Consider the following 22,314-nt stretch of genomic DNA (forward strand, 5'->3'; position numbering starts at 1 on the left):
CGCGTCCTCCGGAGCACACGGCGCCCCAGCGGGCCAGATGCTGACCCACGAGGGCCCGAACGCTCCCGTTTGGCCTGCAGAGTTCACTGGCCCTGTGGGCACCGACCCGACCGCGTTCTCTCCCTGCAGCGTGCGCTGGGGCGCCCAGGGGGGCCCAGATAGTTCACGGGGCCTCGCCGCCATCCTCCCGGTGAGCCCTTCCTCCCCGCTACCCTCTGTGGAGGGACTCAGAGCCAGTGAAGAGGGTGTCCACGCCCCACTCCGTCCTCCTGCCCAAACAGTTCGCGGTCCCGGCACCCTGCGGACCTCGAGCCTCCCTTGCTGGCTTATGTAGGAGCTCCGCGCAGGCCGCGCAGGTGGGCTTGGCGTTTGCGAGCACGTGGGCGCAGGCGGGCGGAGAAGCGAGGAGCGCGGCATGGAGCGACCGAGCAGGTGCGGAGGGCGGGCCGAGCAGGTGGGCGCAGACGGGGCGGGGCCGACCGGGCGGGCTGGGGCGCCTGGTGCGCACAGGTTGGTGAGGGGCGGGGCGTCCGGCCTGGGGCGGGGCTCGCCCACCCGCGGACCGGCCCCTGGCAGCCGGCCCCGCCCCCCACGCCCGGGCCGGCGGACAGCGGCCCCGGCGGGGCTGGCAGCAGCGCTCTCCCGCACGCGCCCGGGCGCCCGCCGTTGCCGCAGCTCCTGCCGCCCACCGCGGGCCCTGCCTGGCCATGGCCGCGGCCACCTCCCCTCCCAGGGCGGAGAGGAAGCGCTGGGGCGGCGGCCGCTTGCCGGGAGCCCGGCGGGGCAGCGCGGGCCTGGCCAAGAAGTGCCCCTTCTCGCTGGAGCTGGCCGAGGGCAGCCCGGCAGGCAGCGCGCTCTACGCGCCCATCGCCCCGCCTGGCGCCCCGGGCCCCGCGTCCCCCGCCGCGCCCCCCGCCGCCGCCGACCTTGGTCCGCGGCCGCCCGTGAGCCTGGACCCGCGCGTCTCCATCTACAGCGCGCGCCGCCCGCTGCTCGCCCGCACTCACATCCAGGGCCGCGTGTACAACTTCCTCGAGCGCCCCACCGGCTGGAAGTGCTTCGTCTACCACTTCGCCGTGTGAGTATCGCCGGCGGCCGGCGCGGGGAAGGGCTTTCCGCGGGGCTGGGGAGGGCGCGCGGGCAGCGAAGTCCCTATGCCACCTGCTGCCGGAGGGACCTTGCCGGAGCGGCGGGTCTAAGCCGGGAGGGAAGGGCAGGGTTAATGGGAAAGATCGAGGCAGCGGGGAGCCTGTCAGGTGAAGTTCAGGGCCTTGTGGGTCTGACCCTGCGCCGGTGGTGGGGAGCTCCCTGCTGGTGCTGCCCGGGCATGTGTGTGGGTGGCGGAGCCAGCTGGAAGCAATGCCCGCGCTCAGGGCTGGTCTGCTGGGCCCCGCAGGGCTGGCCCAGATGTTAATCCTTCCGAGAGAGCACGTATGCAGGGGAGAGAACTCTGGGGGGCTGAGAAACAAGAGAAGACAGGGTCCCGGTGCCCCCCAACAGGGATGGTCTCCCCGGTCAGCAGAGCAGGGCTTTGGCAGACGGTGGCCGGCCTTGTGCTTTGGCTGAGGCATCAGCATGGCTGAGGGGGGTGCCCATGGCCCCACGTGACCCTGACCCGGCTCCTAGAAATCTGGGTCGAGGCAGAGGGGCCTGGAGGGGTCAGGGCTGGGGCGAGAGGAGAGAGAGGGGCCCTGACTCTGCTGGTTGGTGGTGGATGAGAGGAAGCCATGCGCCAGGCCAGAGCCGGGCCCTATTGGCGGCACCTGGCCCTACTCCTGCCTGGCCCAGCCTGGTTGGTGGCCTCTCCGTGTGGTGCCGGCCTCAGAGCCTGGGCTTGGCATCTGTGGGCTGCTCTAGGGGCTGCCCAGAGGGACCTCCCCTGATCTCCCATCAGTCGAGGCGGGTGCTTGGCCCTCCCACCTTGGCTGGCCTGGGGCTGGGAGACCCCTGGCTGCAGGGTGCCCAGGGCTGTCCCTGGAACCCCAGGGAGCAGAGGGGTGGCCGTGAAGCAGGGTTTCGGTGGGCGCGGCGAGGTGGGGGGCACAGCCTGCATCCCTCACCTTCTCCCCTCTGAGCTCAGGGGGTACTAGGGGTGTGGGCGGGGTGGCCCTTCCGGAGCAGCAGGGCCAAGCCTGGAGACAGTGTCCTCAGAGGCACAGAGGGGCCACGGTCCTCCAGCCTTTTCCCCAGCCCCCTTTCCCGCCTCCCACCGGGGCAGAGGGGTCCTCGCTGTGGCCATGGCTATCTGTGGAGAGGGTGGCCTTGCCCTTGGCTGCAGCAGCAGAGGCTTATCTTGGGGTTTGGGGGATGTGCGTGTTCATCGGCGCTGGGGGCCTGCGCCCCGTCTGATGCTGGCTATGTGAGCACCCCACCAACAGCAGGTTCATGGGAGCTGCCGTGCACTGCCGTCAGCTGCTGGGCCCCAAGATCCCGAGGTGCCCACCGTGTGGGAGCCCACAGCCGGTCCCGAAGCAGACCCTGCCCAGCCGCCTCTCTGGCCAGGACCCTGCGTGCCAGCTCCGGGCACAGATGGGAGGACCAGGCAGAGCACCGCTTAGGGGTCAGCAGTGCCCCCACATCCCCCGAGGGCTGCTGAGTGAGGGGCCTGCAGACACGCCACCGGTTCGCGTCCCGGGGTCACAGGCCCGGGGGCGCTCGCCTCGCCCCAGCTCCCTGGCGGCCGCGGTGCCTTGTGGAGGAAGAGGGCCCGCCGCACCCCAGAGGAAGTCACTGCTTGCACTTGTGTTTTCTTCCTGATTCCGATTGTTTAGCTCTCGGAAGTTTGCTCAGCTCGGTCTGCCTTGCCCAGCCTCCCCAGGAGCTGTAGGGCCGGGGTGGCTTCTGCGGACCGTGGTGGCCTCTGGAGACAGTGGCCCAGCGGCTTCCCTGTGTGGGGAAGAGGAGCTGGGGAGGCGAGGCCCTGCGGGTGGGCTGGTGGCCTTGGGCCAGTCTTCCCGCTCGTGTCCCTGTCCATAAGAGGCGGGTGCAGCCCCCCACGCAGGGTGTGCAGCCCCCCAAGCAGGGTGGGGCTGCAGGTGGACCCTGGCTGGGAAGGGGACGTGGCTTCCCTGGGGCCTGGGAAGGTGTCCTCTCATCTCTAGGAGATTGGCGAAAGCCACGGGACACTCTCTGAATTGGCCAGTCTCTCGAGGGCACCTGGCTTCAAGCTGGGTCGGCAGGGGCAGCCTGGGCTGAGTGGCCAGAGGCTGGTCGCAGCCCCGAGAAGAGGGGTGGACGGTACCCGCTGCGGCTCTGGCAGGGTCCGAGACAGCAGAGAGAGAGCTCTGTCCTTGGTGAGGCCGACTGTGAAAGGGGCAGGATGGTTGTTACGACCCAGGCTGAGCTGGATTTCCGGCCCAGGAAGGATGAGCCTGGCCTTCAAGGGCTGGGGCCTGGGCGGGTGTGAGAGCTGCTGTCTGCAGCCCTGCGGGGCTGGGCATGCTGTCCCAGGCGCAGCTGGGGAAGGAGGCCAGGATATCCTGTCCCCCTCCTGGTCGGGGAACCCCTTCTCCGGCCAAGAGGAGAGCGGCCTTTCCTGTGCGCGCCTGGCCTGCCCTGTTTGCCGGGGTCAGGAGGCAGGAGGCCGCCGCCAGGGCACTGCCCCTGCCCGCCTGGGTTTCCTGTCCGCTGCCCCCAGTCCTGGTCTGAGGCTCTTCACTGTGGGGCGGCGTCTACTCTAGTTCAGGGCATGGCGGGGGCCGTGGCCTCTCTGCTCATGGGCCTTGGAGGGGCTGTCTGGTTGAGGGGCATGCCTGCACTGGAGGCGGGCCCGTGGATTCTGTAGCAGCCGGCCCCACCACTGGCCTGGGCCCCCGCCTCTGACCATGGAAGGCTGGGTGGACGGGGCCCCCAGGTTCCTCGTCTCTCCTGCCAGGCCAGGGGCCCCGCTCCTCACTGCTTTTCCCTCTCCCCTCCTCGTTCCTCCCCGACACCCCTTCCCCCAAACCCCACCTCCTGGGAGCTGCAGGGTGACACAGGCAGAACCCCTGCCTCAGTTTCCCCAAGTCCCCTCCACCCACGTCCCTGCTGGTGGGGAGAGGCTTGGACACTGGGGGGAGTCTTGGGGGACTGTGGTGGGGCGCCCGGGAGTGCATCCCGTCCCATCCCTGTCCTCCCGCCACCCTGCCCTTCCCGGGTTCCTAACCACTTCCCGTTGGTTTGGGCGGCACCTTCACAGCGGGCGTTAATCATTGATGGCGCTGGCAGCTGGCCTGGCTGTTTGCTGGGCAGAGCCCGCCCACCCTTCGGAAAGTGGAGGCCGGTTGCTGAGCGTATCCCCCCTCCCCGGTCCCTGGTGCCGCTCTCACCCCAGGCTCAAGTCGGGGTCTTCCAGGCCTGGAAGGGGAGCCTGTAGGGGAGGACAGAGGTGGTCGGGCTCCCTGGTCTCCCCACCGAGCCCTTAAGGATGCCCCGAGGCTTCCCTGGTGGCTCAGAGGGTGAAGAATCTGCCTGCAATGCAGGAGACTTGGGTTCGATCCCTGGGTCGGGAAGGTCCCCTGGAGAAGGGAATGGCAACCCACCCTAGTGTTCTTGCCGGGAGGATCCCATGGACGGAGGAGTGGGCGGGCTACAGCCCATGGGGTCGCACAGAGTTGGACACGACTGAGTGACTCACACTGACGACTTCCTGCTAACTGTTGCTCGGCCCCCAACACCCTGGGAAGCTAGGGGGGGTTCCTTCTACTTCTCCCCACGTCACGTCCTCCGGGACCTGGTCCCTGGTCTCCCCCTTGCTGTCTGGAGACCCCGCACTGCCACCCTAGACCCATCCAACTGTTTCTGGACCCACTGCCTTCTGCGTGTCCAGTGCCTCGTCCTGGCCTGGCGTTAGCTGGGGAGCCCCCTGTGTCCCTCATACCAGGGCCCGCCAGCAGGGGAGGAGGGCTCCTAGGAGGCAGAGTGGGAGGGGAGGGACGGTCCCGGAGGCGGGGGCCCCTGAGCTGGAAGGTGCACCAGTGCATGCGAGGGTCTGGGGCCAGGGGGCGGCCTGGTGCAGGACACAGGGCTGGCTGGGCGCTCGGCCCCCAGCAGGGCCCAGGCTTCATACCCCGTGCTTCTCCCTGGCTGGGCCACCCCAAGTCCCCACCCCTCTTCTGCGGCAGGCTTGGTGTGTGCTGGCACCTTCGGGCAAGGCTGCTCAGGTGGGAGGGAATGCTTGCCCGTGCCTGGCGCTGAACCGTCAGCTGCCCGGGGACTCAGTGTCCATGGCCCCAGCCTGCGCCTCGGGCTGGAGGGGCAGGAGGGGCAGGAGGGGCAGGAGGGGCACGTTAGCACTCGGCGCCTGTGCCTGGGGAGCTGCCTACGGCAGGTTTCGTGGAGCCGGGGTGGGGTTCGGCCCAGAGGAGACAGACGCGGGTGCAGCCAAGGCGGGCCTGGGGCGCTGCACCCCCCGCCCGCCCGCCCGGGGCCCGGGCTCCACCTGGGGTGTCCAGTTCCCACGCCCTGGCTTCTGGAGGTGCGGCAGCTCGCAGGCCTCCCCCTGCAGAAGCCAGCTCTCAGGCTGACTCTTCAGCGTGAACAGGGCTCAGCAGAGCAGCGAGCCCTGGAGACGCTGCTAGAAGCCAGAGGTGTCTGTGGTCAGGGGCCCAGGTCCTGGTTTCCCACCAGCTCTGGGTGCCGGGTGCCGAGTGGGGAGGTGCTCCTGATGGGGACCCTGGGCCGAGCACCCCCACCTCCTGGTCTGGTCCAGGGACCCGGGGAAGCTCTTCTCAAACCGCATTCTGAGTCGACTCTCAGCTTGTGTGGCATCTCTCGTGGCTCCTGGCCCCGGTGGGATGGACCACCGGGACGGTGTCATGTGCAGCCCCCGTGAGGTGGAGACGGTGTCCACGGGTGCAGTCATGCCGGGAGATGCCGCAGACGCGCACATGTGGAGGTGCCTGGGCTCTGCTGCGGGGAGAGTGAGGGCCAGCTCCGCCACCTGACCTTTCACCTTGGGCGTCGAGGCTCTGGGTCTGGATGGGGGGCCTGGCAAAGCCGGCTTCCTCCCCAGGAAGGCGCCTTGGAGCAAGGGGCAGAGCATGGAGGTGGCCTGGGGTCCCTAGGCAGGTCAGGTGGCTGCAGTCTGTCCCGAGGGCAGAGAGGGCCAGGGCTCTCCCTCCCACAGTCCCCTGGGTGCTGTGACCACCCCAGACCTCACAGAAGGTAGGGGTGCAGTTGGCAAGGGGCGGGGCCCAGCTCTGCTGCAGGTGGAATGACTGCTGTGACTCCAGGTGACCTGAGCCCCAGGGGCCACTCTTACACATGGCTTCTGATCGTGCAATGACACTTGGTCCCGCCATGGTTTGCCTTCTGCTGGCTGGTCCAGGTGACCCTGGGCCCCTTCTCTGAGCCCCGTGGGCACTGGCTGGGGTTCAGGTGCTGGGGCAGAAGTGCAGCCTGGCTCTCCCTGGGCCCTGGAGGAAGGTGGAGAGGGATGGGCCTGTGCCCTGTGCAAATCCAGGCCCACAGAGGGGAGGGGACGGGCTCGTGGTCACACAGCTGGTGTGCCCGAGGCTGCCCGACTCCAAAGCCTGCGGCTCGTCTTGCCCAGGATCTGGGCAGGCCTGGTGAGGCCCTGGACGGGGGTCATAATGCTGACCCTGGGGTGGCGTGGGCCCATGAGGGGTGGGTGCCCCCGTTTGTTGGGGGAAGAGAGGAGAAAAGGAAGCTACATCTGGGACACAGGCCGGGCCTCCCCGGACGTGCCAGCCTGACTGGTCCCTGGCTGTCCACTCCGGGGGCTGCCACCCTGTGGGTGGGGGCCTGGCCTTCGGAGGCCTTTGATGGGCTGTTTTAGGTCTCTGCCCTAAAGCCCTGCTGCCCAGAACCACAGGCTGAGGCTCAGCTCGGAGGGCTCCCCCTCCAGGAAGCCTCCCCATGTTGCCCCAGGCAGAGCCGTACCGCCCCTCACGGCCACCCTGTTCCATGGTCCTCAGAGCCCCCAGTGGCTCAGCCACTCCGGAGCTGGTGGGGCGTTAGTGTGCACTGTTCTCAGTGCCCCTGGGCATTGAAGGGTCCGAATGGGTGGGCAGGGCCACTGGAAGCTGTCTCGATGCACAGCCCGCACCCAGCAAGGGTAGGTACTGGGGGCAGGGTCACGTGGTGTGCGGCCCAGGAAGCCCAGAAGCCCTGCGGCCTGGCTGTGGTGGTCAGCCCGCGCCCGGCAGCCCTGAGCCCCACAGGCGGGCGGGCCTGATGACACTGGCTGTGGGTATTTTTATCCAGCGACATTCCTGAGCTGGGGAGGCGGGTGAGCTCAGAGAGTGATGGGCAGGCACCCTGGGACCCTCCTGGGGCTGCAGAAGAGTCCTGCAGACCCCTGAGTGTTCGTGGAGGGGGGTCTTTCCAAGGCCCTTTCTCCTGGAATGCCTCCATCCTCACAGCAGCCCTTGCTGGGCGGGAGCGGATCCTCGCTGCCCGGGCGGAAGCCCAAGGGAGTGTGTCCTGAGGAGGGGCCGGAGCCCCTGTGGGTGCGCAGTCCGCGCCCGAGGAGGGATGCCTGGCCCAGGGAGGCCGCGTATCGGTGTCTGTGGTGGGCTCCGGGCACAGGGAGGCCCAGCTGTGGCCCCAGGCACTCTGTGGGATGTCGGCTCCTCCTGTCAGAGGAGGACGCTCCCAGCAGCCCCCTGACACACACACACTGTGCCCACCTCACAGGGGCTGTGGCGGCCGCCCCTGGTCCCGCCCTGACCACTCTGGGCCTCGAGCCTGGTCTCTGCTCACTTTCTTTGCTCAGTGACTTGTGATAGGGAACCTGAGGCCAGGCTGCTTGGCTCAACCACCCCAGAAAGCTTCTCTACTTCTGCCTGGATCTCTTCTGACACTGAAGTTCCCCGCGTCACGCCTGGTGTGCGTGTGGGCACCCACCCCTGCTGGCCCATACCCTCACTCTGCAGAGGCCCCCCCGGCCGTGTCGAGGAAGTGCCTGATGGCTGCCCTCCTCTGACCTCCCACAGCACCGGTCCCACGCCTGTCTCTTGTCCAAGGCACGCTCCTGGCCTCCCCTGCCCGTCGGGTGTCCACCAGAGACCAGGGGCTGTGGGCTTCCCCTCTGTGTCTCTCAGGGGTGGGCTTCCTTCTCTTCATCTTCTGGGACAGCCCCTCCACATCCTCCTGCCAGAGTCGCTGCTGAGCACCGTGCAAAGGTCTAGAGGAGGCCAGAAAAGGGGCCGGAGCCCCCACCCTGCCCCTGAGCCCCTCCAGCCTTGGAGCGCTTCTCCGTATGGAGATGCCCAGCCATGCCAGGGCCCCCACTTCACCTCATGCCGCCCCCCGGTCTGGGCCAGGGGCCCCTCCTCAACTGCCAGGCTGACCCTGCTGAGAAGGGCCCACAGGAGGAGCCCTGACCCAGAGAGACAGGCCCCTGACCCAGAGGTGTCCCACCCCTCACGGAGAGAAGCTGAGGGTTCCCAGGGCACCCAGGGGAGCGCCACATGGTGCCTGAGCAGCCCTGTGGCCACGTGCTTGGGATGTATCATCTCAATAGGCCACGTGGCCTGGATTTCTGCTCCAAGACATCCCCAGCTGGTCTCTCTCAGAAGTCACGTCCACGTTCTTGGCTGGGAGGCTCACAATGTTATAAAACAAAGCTCAGGTAGTAAAAGCAGCGTGGTACTGGCAGGCGGACAAGCAATAAACAGAGTAAAGAAAACCCACGTGTGGACCCAACCGCGCATGGAAATTTAGCCAGAGCTGTAGGCAGCATCTCCAGCCAACGCGGTTTTTAGTAGTTGACGCACTGGGAGGAGCGGGTGAGGGTGGACCGACTTCTCTTGCTGCACCCTGGGGTGGCTCCCAAGTGGTCGGAGGACCACTCGAGCACCAGGAGGAGACTCAGGGACCCTCCGCAGCCCGAGGGTGAGGGTGGGAAGGCTTCTCTGTGGCTCAAAGCCGGTGCATTAGGGAAGCGTTACTGTACTTTCATGCACTGGAGAAGGAAATGGCAACCCACTCCATTGTTCTTGCCGGGAGAATCCCAGGGATGGGGGAGCCTGGTGGGCTGCCGTCTCTGGGGTCGCACAGAGTCGGACGTGACTGAAGTGACTTAGCAGCAGCAGCAGCAGTGTGGGAGGGAGGTGGCGTTCACGCGCACCACCAGCTCGTGAGACGTAAAGAGACTGCTGGAAGGCCAAGGGAGGATTGAGATACATCCACAGGGTTAATGTCTCTAAGACAGACTTTCTAAAACAGAAGGAAAAGCCCAGTGGCCCCAAGGAAGATGAGCGAGAGATGTGAGTGGAGAGAGTTCATGGGCAAAGCAGCTGGCTGGTCAGAGACACAGAGGTGGGGCTTTGCGGAGTGGGCTTTGGCATTTGGCTGCGCCTGGCGCGAGCATGCTTGCCCGTACCCCTGGGCCCAGAAGTCCCGCTTCTGGGTACCTATCTTGAAGATACTGCCCCCTTCTCCCCCCACCCCGCCAAGACCAAAGTACATGTGCACGGGGCTGACTGAATTTCTAAATCATTTGGAAACAGGATTTTTGGCTGTGTGGGTCTTTGTTGCTGTTGCACAGGCTTTGCCCTAGTTGTGGTGAGTAGGGGCTACTCTGTAGCTGTGGTTGGCGGGCGTCTCTTGGTGGGGAGCGTGGACACTAGGGAGCCCGGACTTCAGTAGTTGTGGCCCCCGGGGCTCCAGCTGCTCTGCGGCCCATGGAGTCTTTGCGGCCTAGGAATCGAACTCTTGTCTCCTGCATCGGCAGGAGGATTCTTTGCCAACGAGCCACGAGAGAAGCCCAAGGCTGACTGTTTAAGTGTTCTTTCTAACAGCAGAAGATGGGGAGCTCGAATGCCCAGCTGTAGGAGGCCGCTTGGATTCGCGGCCTGCAGAGTATTGTGCAGGCGAGACGAAGGGACAGTGCAGTCTCCACATGCTTTAACGGAGTGACGACCAGGAAATGTTTCTTTCATTCTGATTTTTTTTAATGGAAATTTTTATGTGTTGGCCATGCGGTGTGCCGTGCCAGATCTTAGTTCCCTGACCAGGGATTGAAGTCACGTCCCTGGCATTGGCAGGTAGATTCTCAACCACCAGACCACCAGGGTAGTCTAGTCAGGAAATATTTTTACGTGAAAAAAAAAAAAACCCACACAGACGGTGGATAAAAATATAACAAGCTGCGGCTTCTCTAATAAAAGGGGACACTGATAAATACTTTATATCGAGCTTCCCTTGTGGCCCAGCCGGTAAAGAATCTGCCTGCAACTTCATATTAAGGAGCAAAAGGAGCGGAAGGATTAAAGCCTCTGGGCAGGGGGTGCATAACAGAACCTAAATGTTTCTAAGGATAATTTGATGGTTGTATGGGCTTGACTTTGGAACCTTGTAAATAGTTCCCATAATTTTAAATAAAAAAGCAACCCCCGATCTCCCAAATCCCTAAATAAACCTTAACTAGAAAAAGAAGTCCCTCAAAACATAAGTGACCCTAAGCTTCACTGACGGGGTGGAATGATCCCCAGAAGGGTCTTATTTCAGACGACCTGCTGCCAGTGGGTTGTCTGCTCAGGACGAGCAGAGCTGAGTGTGTGCACACGTGGTCTTGTGATGGTGTCAGGGCTGTGACGGTATTTGTTTTGTTATTCTAAGTGCCTTGTGTGGGAATTGTGGGGTGAGGCTGCCGAGGAATGCTGGTGTCCCTGAGCGCTGGGACGCTGAGCGCAGAAAAGAGCTGGCAGGTGCTGTGTTCAACCACTCACTCATGTCTGACTCTGCGACCCCATGGACTGCAGCACGCCAGGCTCCCTCTCCTCCGCTATCTGCTGGAGTCTGCTCAAACTCGTGTCCATTGAGTCGATGATGCCTTCCAACCATCTCATCCTCTGTCTCCGCCTTCTCCTCCTGCCCTTAATCTTTCCCAGCCTCAGGGTCTTTGCCAGTGAGTCGGCTCTTTTCATCAGGTGGCCAAATCCTAAAAGATGATGCTGTGAAAGTGCTGCACTCAATATGCCCACAAACTTGGAAAACTCAGCAGTGGCCACAGGACTGGAAAATGTCAGTTTTCATTCCAATTCCAGAGCAGGGCAATGCCAAAGAATGCTCACAGTACTGTACCATTGCGCTCATTTCACATGCTAGCAAGGTAATGCTCAAAATTCTTCAAGCCAGGCTTCAACAGTGCATGAAATGAGGACTTCCAGAAGGGACACGTGTATCCTTATGGCTGACTCATGCTGTTATTTGGCAGGAACCAACGTAACATTGTAAGCAATTATCCTCCAATTAAAACCAGCAACAGCAAAACACTTCGTCGTTTACATGAAAGGGCTAGACAGAAAGATGGACCCGTAGCTCTGAGCATCCCTGGCCCCCGGTTTGTGGTTCCAGGTTCCCTTTCCCTGGAGGGACACCAGGGGTCCCGGGGAAACGTCCACATGCAGGGTTGGGGCAGGGGACACATGAGGTGAGCCCGGAACATCGCCCCACGAGGGAAATCAGGCGTCCCGTCAGGGCCCCGGGGGCCCCGTCTCGGGATTTGGAGTCAACTCGAGGACGTGCCTGTTGGCTACATTGCAACAAGTCCAGAGTAACACCCCCCTCAATGGATTTGGCCTCACGAGGAGCTTCAGCCCCAGGCTGCACTTCAGTGTTGTCGCGATCCGTGCCTTTGGGCCACAGTGTCACTGGCCCACAGCCCGGCCAGCCTGTTGTCTCATCCACACAGTCCGAGTGGTTCCTTCCCTCCCCAGGTGGGGTCGGGCACTCAGGGGGCACAGCAGGTGTGGAGCAGTGGGCCTGGTCAGACCCAGCGCCCTGACTCATCGAGGCCCCTCGGCCATAAGACGGGGGTCAAGGGAGACAGGAGGTCCTGCCTCTGTGGCTGGGGAGGTCCATCTCAGAGGTGCCCTTGCTCCCAGGCACAAGGCTCCTGGTTTCTTTTGGGGGCCTTGTCATCCGTGCACAGGGAGCTGTCACATCAGTCTTGTCCGCTGGGGGGCTGAGGCCCTGCGCCTCTTCCTGGGGACGGGGTCCTGCTATGGGAGGGAGCTCCGTGCACCCGTGGTGCTTCCTGAGTCTCAGGAGTTTGAGGCCTGTAGTTGCTGTGGAATAAGGGGAGGGTCTGGGACCCCTGGGCCAGTACAGGGCACAGCTTGGAGTAAGTGTCCCCGAGGGAAGGGCGAGTGGATGGGTGGACAGACAGATGTAGTTGGATGGGCAGGTGGAATGATGGATGGACGAATGGATGGATGGATGTGGGGGTGGATGGTGGACAGACGAATGCAGGGATGGATGGTAGATGGACAGGCAGAATGATGGATGGACAGATGGATGGATGTGGGGGTGGATGATGGACAGACAGATGTAGTTGGATGTTGGATGGACGTGGGGGTCGATGGGTGGACAGGTGGCTGGATGACTCCACAAGGTCCCAGCATGCACCAGGTGTACTGGTCACCTGCTGTCCTGAGTGCGTCTACAGGCAGTGTGACTTTGGCCAGCCTCGTCCCCAGGGTGGTTGGGGTGGATCAGCTGTCCTGGGACAACCTAGCTGAAGCCCACGACCTAGAAAAGTTGCAGAAAGTCCTTGGTTGGGGGAGACCAGTCCCGCTCTCCTGCCAGGGTCCCCAGGCCTGTCTTCGGGAGGGCTGTCCTGTGGGCGGCACTTTGGGACGCCACGGGAGCCCTGTGTGGCCTAGACCCTGGGCCATGGGCGCGTGGGTGGATCTGCACGGTCCCCTGGCTGCCCGCCGCGGTGGGTGAGGCCGGGAGCCTGCTGCCCGGTGGGGCCAGTGCCCGCGCACGTCTGTGGCATTGGGTCTGGACTCGCCCCCTCCCTCTGACCGTCTCTTCCGGCTGCCCCGCAGGCTCCAGCGAGGGGCTCCATTTCCGGAGCATGCTGCCTCAGGTGCCATGGAGCCTCGTGCAGTGGCAGTCCTCTCAGCGCACCCCGCGTCTCCTGGAGACCCCACGGCGCCCAGCCTGGCTGTTCTGTGGGTGCTTCCCTCCCACCTCTCATATGCCCTGGGGTGCGGAAGGGAAGGGTGACCGCACAAAGAATCAAACCGCTCGGGGAGGCCTGGCAGGGTGAGGGGCCTGGGGGGATGGGAGGGCAGAGCTCCAGCTTCAGTCGAGACTGCCCAGCAGCTTCGTGGGGCCCTAGGTGAGGGTCCCGGCGTGTTTGAGACACTTGGGCTGCTGAGTGAGGGGGTGAGGGGAGTGAGGTGGATCCCAGGAGGCCCCAGCTTGCCTGATCATGGTGGGAGCCCCACCCCATGGCTCTGCTCCTGGCCTGTCCCTGACCGGTGTCAGGTGAGCCCCTGTGTCCCTGGAGAGGCCTGCCCTCCACCCCCGTCCCTAGGCTGAGGATGGAACAGGAAGTGGGTGAGAAGCCCCCGGGGGTGGAGGCTGCTCTCTGCCCACCCCTGCCTGGCCCCCTGGATCGAGGCCCAAGGTCTCGCAGGCAGCTCGGCGGGGGTGCGGGCACCTCATTCCCGGGCACTTCCCAGGCAGCGCTGGAATGTTCTGGCTGCCCTTGCCATGAGGGGGACGGGCGGGGCTGGGGGTTCTGCGGGCCTCGCTGGCCTCATCCCCAGGACAGGCCCGCCCCCCCCGCGCACTCTTATCAAGGTCTCTGGCAGGCCGCCCGTCACTGCCAAGTCATGCTGCCCCGGGTGTCCGCGGGCCTCCTTGGTGGGGGTGGAGTGGCAGGCAGTCACCTGGGGAGGGCCCCCCTTCCCCACCCCGGGGTGACTCGGTGCTCACTCAGGGAGCTCGGAGACCACGAGACCGAGGTCTGACCCAGGTTTGGAGGACTCGAGGCTCTAAGCAGTGGCCTCCTGGCTCCCTGAGACCCAGGATGCTTCTTAAGAGGGGGTCAGCCCGGAAGCGGCTGGCCAGGCCCCTGGCTGTACCGGCCACTCCAGGGTCCACGCCCCTGGGGCCAGCTCCTGAGGAAGTGCTCGGCAAACCCATCACAGGGAAGGTGGAACCGGCACCCGGGGGCTCCTTGTTGGGCACGGGGCTTGGTTTGCTCCCAGGGGACCCAGATGAAGGGCTGTGTCTGCAGTGAGGCAGAGTGTGGTCAGCGGGGGCGCCGGGGGGCGCGTGCAGCCTGGACTGGCTGTGACCGCGGCAGGCAGCAAGTGCCCACTGGCAGCAGACAGTCGGTCCCGGGGTCACAGGGCCCAAAACGCAGAGTCGAGCAGATGGGGTGGCCCGGAAGTGGGCACTGAGGGGCTCCTGGTGGTCGCCCCTGGGTGTGAGCTCTGGGTTTGCAATTCTTAAACTGCTTCTCTGAATTTTCCACTTTGAAAATATTGGTTGTTTCAGAAATCCTCGTAAAGGGCCATCGTTACGAACATCAGCAGCCCACAGGCCCTCGCGAGGTCCTGGGGCCCCTCGCCCTGCCAGTGGCCGGGAATCCTGAGGGGGTTGAGCGTGGTGTGGGGTCAGGAGGGCAGCGAGGCATCTGTGCCTGCCGGCGTCCAGAGGCTGCCTCCGGGTTGGGCCGGGACAGGCCTGGGCCCCCGGCCCTGCTCTTGGGGAGACTTGGGGGCAGGGACTGCAGGGTGTGGGCAGGGCTGCCGTGCAGGGGACCCCAGCCTCTCAGGGTCATGACTGCACTGCCCGCTTGGGTCCCTCTCGGCCCAGAGACAAAAGGAGCTGGCTGATGGCGGGGGGCGAGCCCCCCAGAGGCCTCAGCCCTGGGGCAGGAAGGGCACCCCAGGGCCCGGACAGCAGGCTCCCAGGGCCTGTGGGGTCTGCGAGCAGCTAGCGCTATGAAGGACAAGTCCGGCTACAAGTGTCCGTAGTAACAGCTAACGCTTCTCCGAGTGGCTTCGCTCTTTCAGGCCTGTGTATAGTCTTTCTCCAGGCTGCTCATTGATTCTTTGTTTTTCTTCTTATCAGAGAAGCCTGATTTCTGTTTTAGCTGCAACGACACTGACCCTTGTGCCCAGCTGGGGGCCAGGCTGCCCATCCAGGAGGGAGGCTGGGCCCTCCCTGCAGCTGCGGCCCTTAGGGTGGTTCCCTGGGCTGGCGGCCGGCTGCCCTCTGCCCAACCAGGTGGCCGGAGACCTCTGACTCCTCTGCGGCCAGGCTTGTCTTAGGGTCCAAGCTGGAGGGGCTCATGCCCAGCGGGGTGGGAGGCAGCCGATGGCACCGCAGTCTGTCAAGTGGGTGGAGGCCTCGAGGGGACAGGCACGTGCCCAGGTCCCATCAGGGTGGGTGGCAGGGCTGCGTCGACCACCTCCCGGGAAGGTCCCTTGCTCCCTGAGTTGCTGCTGGCCTCTTGCTCTGGGCCAGCTCAGCCCGGGGCTTGTGCCCTGGTGGTGGGGGACAGCAGCCTGGGCGCCTGCTGGGTGTCGCAGGGGCCATGAGGGGCCGCTTTGGCTGCTGGTGACTGGAGCAGGCGCCCTGCCTCCTGGGTGTTCCCGAGGTGTTCGGGCCTGAGTTGAGGATACAGGTCCTGGGCCTGGCCCGCCAAGGGTGGGCTGGCTTGGGGCTCTGCCTCCCACCACCACGCTGCATCGGGGGACCCCGGACAGGAGCATCTGGGGCGGGGCTTTGAAGCCTGACGCTTGCTTCCACGGACGGGCGTGTGTGGTCGGCCCCGAGCCTGGGCAGCTCCCAAGGACGGCCTGGCCCATCTGCTCGCCTACCCGCAGTGCCCCCGGGAGCAGGAAGGTCATCCTCGGCTTGGCAGGCCCGGTGGGAGCTGAGCCTCCCTGGTGGTTCTGGATCTGGGTGGTTCCTGGTGGCACCTGCCCAGCTGGTAACATGACCCGCCCTTCCCCGGGGAGCTGGGTGACCGCCTTGGCATGGCCTCCCGGGGTGGGGGCTGGGCGCAAGGGCACTGCACCCCCTGGTCCTGGGCCGAAGCCTTGACCAGGGGACTTGGGTGAAGCCTCTGCTCAGGACGTGTTGCTGATGAGGCTGGACAGTGACCGCCCTGTAGCTGGGGGAACGGGTGGGAGAAGGGGCCGCCTTGGCTGAGCTCTGGCCTGGACAGATGGGTGTTAGTGGGGCAGACCCTGGACTTCCTCTCCAGAGGGTGGGCCTGGCCCCTCTGTGTCTGCACCATTCCCGATGCATCTCCCACTTTGCAGGAACAGGGTGGGGCCTTGCCGAGTGAGGGTCAGGAGGCACTGTCCTCAGAGGGGTGACGGACTGGCAGTGTTCCTGTCCCCTGGGCGTGTCCCGGAGTGGGAATCAGGGTGGCGTCACAGACATCTGCCCCACCTCGGGGCTTGGCCTCTGGTGTCAGCCTTGCCCCGGGGAACATGATCCTGGAGGCCAGAAGGCCCTGTGCAGAGCTCTCTGCTGGCTGGCCCTGCCCGTGGTAGCCAGGCTGCAGGAATGCTGGCCGGTGTCATGAGGGCAGGCACTGCCAGGCGGGCATGAAGAGAGCGCGCTCCCGTCTGCAGGGTGGTGTGGGGTGGGCAGGCTTTGTGCCCCGGCCCTGGGCGTGTCTGGCATGATGGCGGCTTCATGCGAGGCCTCAGCTGTCTTATCTGCGCCGAGGATCGTGAGAGCTTTCGGTTCATAGTGTTGGCCCCCTGCCTGCCCCAGTCCTCCTGGCATTTTAATCTGGATCATTCCTGGGGTGGTGAGGGGGCGGCGTCCTGCACTCTCTGGGGCAGCAGCACCGCTGGCCTCGGGACCCACCAGACACCAGCAGCGTCCGCCCCCAAGTGGTGCCGGTGAAGGCATTGCCCGGTGTCGTGGAGGGCAGGCTGCAGCTTGAGCCCCTGCTCACGAAGGGTTGAGGAGGTCAGCACCCGGCGGGCCTGGAGGGCAGCGGGCAGGTGAACGCTGTGGGTAGCCCTGCCAGGTGCAGGGGCGCCATCGTGGGGAGAGGGTGAAGTTCTCCTTGAAGGGTGGGCCTCGTCCACAGTCCACTGAGCCAGTGGGCGTGTCCCCGGCTCCCAGTGGCCCCAGGGTCAGTGCCTTCTAGTGGGGGGCGCAGACCCCAGGGAGGACCTCGGTGCCGATGAGAGGAGAGCTGGGAAGAGATGCGGCCTCCCAGGGGGACATCGCCCGTGGGGACAGCCAGCTACAGCGGTGTGGTCTCAGCGTGGTGTCCAGCCCAGGGGCATACCTCCAAGCCAGGCCTGGGGACATCCTGTGATGACGCCGTGGTCATGGGCCCATTGGGGTGGGGTCTGTGCCCCCAGGCTGAGGCTCACGAGTGACCCCAGCCCTGGGCGTCTCAGGCTTCAGGCACCCCCTACCTGCCAGGTGCCTGCATGAACCCTGAGCCTGGGCTTCAGGCAGCCCCCTCCCCCTCAGTGCCCTGGGCCTGCAGTTCCATGTGACCTGGCGTCCAGCTCAGCTGAGGCCACGCCCCCTGCCCCCATCAGCCACTCCCCTGGGGGGCTGGCCTGTGCCTCGGTAGTGCCCAGTGGGCAAGTGAGTCCCCAAGGACGCAGCCTGCTGCCCTGTCCCTTCTGCTCTGCTGTGCCCTGTGCCCCTGAGCAGCCTGGATGCATGGCCCACCTGTGCCTTCTGCAGCCACTTCCCAGGGCCCTGGCGGGGCTCCGGGTCACGGCAGGTTGGGGGTGGCGGCCCCAGGCCCTGCTTGCCCTGTCCTGTCCATCCACTGCTCGCGGGGCACCCCACGGGCATGCCCCACACCTTCCCAGAGCTGCCTGGCTGGCAATCCTGGGCATGGCCAGCCGGTGTGGCCAGGGGCCTTCCCAGGCCATGGGGGCCCATGTGTGCTGCAGGGGGCTCCGGGGTGGGGGCCAGAGGGAGGCGCCCCCAGAGGGGTCAGGAGGCAAGAGGGGCCAAGCTGTGGCTGGGCAGCTGGGCAGGGCTGCGGCCGTTGAGCTTACACCCCGCGCCCAAGCGGCTCCTGGGCTGAGGCTGAGCCATGAACGCCCTCAGGTCTGGTGGGAGGCGGGTGCTGACTGTGTCCTGTCCCCTCATTCCTGGAGGGGTGGGGCACTGTCCCCTGGCCTGGCCAGCCTCCTGCAGGGCACATGGTGTGGCCGGAGGGCCAGCTGAGGTGCCCTGGGGGAGGGCGGACCCTGTGTCAGGAAGTGGCCTTGCAGAGGCCTTTGAGATGGCATCGGGGTGCAGGGGCCCCAGAGGGCGGTCTTGGGGCCCAAGGCAGGCCTGCTTCTGCCCGGCTTACTGCCAGCATGCCTGCCATGGGCCCCTTCTCAGGACACTTTTTCCAGAACAGCTTTGCGTGTGTGTGAGGTCACTTCAGTCCTGTCCGACTCTGTGACCCCGTGGACCGTAGCCCGCCAGGCTCCTCGGTCCATGGGATTCTCCAGGCAAGAATACTCGAGTGGGTCGCCATGCCCTCCTCCAGGGTGTCTTCCCGACCCAGGGCTCGAACCCGGGTCTCTTATGTCTCCTGCATTGGCAGGCGGGTTCTTTACCCTGGCGCCACCTGGGAAGCCCTCGGAACAGCTTAGTGAGATACAACTGATATCCAGTTAACTGCTTCAGGGTACTGGGTTGGCCCCAAAGTTCAGGTTTTTCTGTTACTCTTGAACTCTTCGGCCAACCCAGTATGCAGCTTGACCAGTCTTGACATGTGTAGGTCTCCCGAAACCACCGTCAGCTTGGCGGGCACATCCGTCAACCCCCAAAGTGTCGTGTCCCTGGGGAGCCCTCCCTCTCGCCCGGCCCCCGGCCCCCACCTGTCTACTTCTGGTCCCTGCGGTCGGTCTGTGCTTGCTGGCGTTTTCAGAGTGGGGGGGCCCTGCCCTGAGCACTCTGCCTCACTCGGCACCCCCAGAGCTTCGTCCCGGGCGCTGCGCACCCCTCACAGCGGGGGAGCAGCCATCCGCAGTTGGGCCACGTGGGCCCGCACTCGCCTGGCGACGGGCATCTGGGCTGCCTCCAGATGTGGGCAGTTACAGGTGAAGCTGGTCTGAAAGGTTGGGAAGGGCGTGCTGCTTGTTTTCTTGCTGGTGACGCCAGGGTTCTTGTGATGTCCTAGATGCAAGTCCGTTTTCACCCGCCTGCTCTGTGCAGGTTGTCTGCGGTCTGTGGCCTCATCCAAAGAGGAAAAGCCTTTGATGCTGCTGGAGAAGGACGCCCCTGTTTGTCCCTCTGTGGACTGTGGTTCCAGTGCTTTGTCTAAGAAACCTCTGCCTGACCTGAGGCCCAAAGCTATTCTGTTTCCTTCAGGAGGTGTGTTGTTGTTGTTGAGCTGTGCTGTTAAGCTGTGTCTGACTCTTTGCGACCCCAAGGACTGCAGCACGTCAGGCTCCACTGCCCATCACTGTCTCCTGGAGCTTGCTCAGATTCATGTCCATCGAGTGGGTGATGCCATCTAACCATCTCATCCTCTGCCGTCCCCTTCTCCTCCTGCCTTCAGTCTTTGCTAGCATCAGGGTCTTTTCCAGTGAGTCAGCTCTTCGCATCAGGTGGCCAAAGTATTGGAGCTTCAGCATCAGTCCTTCCAATGAATGTTCAGGGTTGATTTCCTTTAGGATGGACTGGGTTGATTTCCTTGCAGCCCAGGGACTCTCAAGAAGCTGTGTAGTTGTTGGTTGGTGTTGGGTTTCGGTTGGGTCTGTTTGAGTCCGTTTCTGCATCAGACCGGAACTGTGATGGAGGCTCCCTCCTGCACGTGGGCTCACTGCCGTCTGAGCTCCGTGTGGAGGGCCCCCCTCTGCTCCCCACCATGTCCGCCCCCCGCCCAAGTGTCCTCAGCACTGGTCCCTGATTCTGGAGCCTCTGACAGTAACGAAGCTTGGCTCACACCTGTCCACCTGCTGGAGCCCAAAGGCAGGCAGCACAGCCCCCTTCTCATTCCACCCGAGTCCTGGATGGGGGAGGCCCGGTGGCCCCCATTCCTGGATGTGGTTCTGAGCGTGGCAGCATCTCAGCCTAGTGTGTGTGTGTGTGTGTGTGTGCAGGTGTGCATGTACTTGTGTGTTTACACATGTGTGGGAATGTAGGCGCGTGTGACGTGTGTGGGTGTGTGCACATATATGGGAGTCTGTGCCGGGGTGATGCAGGAAGCACGCAGTGCCCCTGAGGCTGGCCTGTGCATCTCAGGGTGGGGGCCTTGCCCGCAGCGGGGGCGGTGAGAGCCAGGGCCTGGGGTCCGGCAGAGCAGCGGAGGGGGGTCGTGCTGAGAGCTCTGAGTCCCCGCTGATCTGAGCGCGTGGGTGGGTGGCCAGCGGGTGGGGTGCTGCTTGCTGACACGGTTCCTGCCTGCCCTTGAACTTGCCCCTCTCCTGTCTGGGGTGCAGAGGGCCATCCCTGCCCCCTTGGCTGAGGAGTGGACACGGTGGGCCTGTGAGTGTGGCCAGGTTCCGTGCTGTCTGCAGGGGCCTTGGGAGAACACCCCGACCTTCCCGGGGGGGCTCACAGCTCTGGACCTCAGGGGCCCCGACTCCCAGGTCCCAGATGGGCAGGGAGAGGGGGGCTCTTGGCGGGGGGTGGGGGTGACCGTCACTCGGGGAAGGAGCCTGCCCCCTCCCCTTCAGTCTTGGTCCCCAGGTGGGCGGCACCTTCCGGGCAGAGCGGGACACAGGGTCCCACCCACCTTAGGCCCCACCTCCCACTCTGGCCCCAGAGACCCCCTCCCCAGCCCGGACTCGCTGTGAGATTGGAGCCCCAGAAGGCTCTGCGGCGCTGAGGCGGGGCTGGCCCCGGACGGCAGAGCAGGAGCCCTGCTGTTGGCCCTCTGCCGGCTGCTCTGCATCTGTCCAGCGACACACCCACAAACCCACGGAGGGACAGGGGCTGGGCCATTGTTAGCTCGGGGGTTGCGGGCGGGCATCGGGGTCTCAGTGGGGACTCTCTGGGGGCTGTGAGGTGGGTGGTGGGTCCCACCAGGAAAGCTGGTCTTGAAGATGCCGGGTGAAAGGGGGCTGCCAGCCACTGGCGGGGGACTGGCGGCGGGGAGGGGGTTGTGCTGGGCGGGGGCGGTGTCTATCCGGGTCTGCCGTTGTGTCCCCAACAGAGACAGTGCCTGGGGCGGGACCTACGGTCAGGGCGTGTGGACAAGCAGGCGTCAGTGACCTGGCGTTGTTCTGCTGGCCGAGGGCTTTTCTCCATGACCCAGAGCCTGCTGGTGCCTCCCCGAGCTGGGGTGGGCAGGCCAAGGGCAGCCCACCAGTCTAGAGCTGAGTAGGCGGGGCTGCAGCAGCCAGTGGACACGTTCCAAAGCGGCCAGAAGGTGGTCGGGGCTGCCTAAGACTCCCTGTTCACCCAGCGGTCCTGCCTGTGGGACCCCAGCTGGGCTGGGGTCTTGGAAACGTTCACGATGCCACCCACTCGCCGTGGCCCTGGGGCTGCCCTGACCGAGGCCCGGCGCCAGGGTGTTCCACCTGAGCTGAAGCTCCTCTCAGCGTGGCCAGGCCTCCTGCTTTTCAGGCCTTTGTGGGCGCTGCATGCAGCGGGTGGCATTCAGGCTAAGTGTCAGGAACGGGGCACTGGCATGGGGGTGTTTTGAGTCAGGATGGATTGTTCTAGGTCGTGATGGCGGTGGTCAGCCTTACAGGGGTGGGTCCCGGACGTGTGCTAGCTGCCCGTTAGGCACTTGACCTGAATCAGCCTCGTTTATGGACCGGGAAACTGAGGCATAGGATGCCCAGCAGGTGAGAAGCAAGCCACATGGGAATCCAGATGCCCGACTTCAAAGAGGCCTGTGTGAGTGTGTAAGTGTGAATGTGTGTGTGACTGTGTGTGTGAGTATGTGTGTGAGTGTGCGTGTATGTGACTGTGTGTGTGACTGTGTGTGTGTGTCTATGTGTATGAGTGAGAGTATGTGTGTGTGTGAATGTATGTGTGTGTGTGAGTGTGTGAGAGTGAGTGTGTGTATGAGTGTGTGTGTGAGTGAGTGTGTGTGAGAGTGTGTGTGTGAATGTGTGTGTGTGCGTGTATGTGAGTGTGCGTGTATATGTGTGTGAGTGTGTCTATGTGTGAGAGTATGTGTGTGTGTGTGTGAGTGTATGTGTGTGAGTGTGTGTGAGAGTGTGTGTGTGTGGCTGTATGTGTGTGTGGGGGGGGGGCTGTGTGTGTGTGTGTGTATGTGTGTGTGTGACTGTATGTGTGTGGATGTGTGTGTGTGTGACTGTGTGTGAGTGAGAGTATGTGTGTGTGTGAGTGTGTGTGTGAATGAATGTGTGTGTGTGTATGTGAGTGTGCATGTATATGTGTGTGTGAATGTGTCTATGTGTGAGAGTATGTGTGTGAATGTGTGTGTGTGAGTGTGTGTGTGTGTGTGTGTGGCTGTGTGTGTGTGTGAGTGTGTGTGAATGTGTGTGTGAGTGTATGTGTGTGAGTGTGTGTGAGAGTGTGTGTGTGTGGCTGTGTGTGTGTGGGGGGGGCTGTGTGTGTGTGTGTGTGAGTGTGTGTGTGTGTGTGTGGATGTGTGTGTGTGTGTGTGAGAGTATGTGTGTGTGTGTGAATGAATGTGTG

The 22,314-nt window shown here is 64.2% G+C and overlaps 1 protein-coding gene across 3 annotated transcripts in view; it reads left to right on the forward strand.

The window, feature by feature from the left end:
- Positions 1-707: 707 nt before the first annotated feature.
- Positions 708-22,314, forward strand: part of KCNQ1 (potassium voltage-gated channel subfamily Q member 1) — a 381,824-nt gene continuing 360,217 nt past the window's right edge. For all 3 annotated transcript variants that reach the window (XM_068976701.1, XM_068976702.1, XM_068976703.1), the window contains exon 1: positions 708-1,078. In XM_068976701.1, coding sequence (XP_068832802.1) covers positions 708-1,078 — 371 coding nt within the window. The remainder of the gene's footprint in view (positions 1,079-22,314) is intronic.

Source organism: Capricornis sumatraensis, chromosome 8 (assembly GCF_032405125.1).
Source record: "Capricornis sumatraensis isolate serow.1 chromosome 8, serow.2, whole genome shotgun sequence".
NCBI classification, from domain to species: Eukaryota; Metazoa; Chordata; class Mammalia; order Artiodactyla; family Bovidae; genus Capricornis; species Capricornis sumatraensis.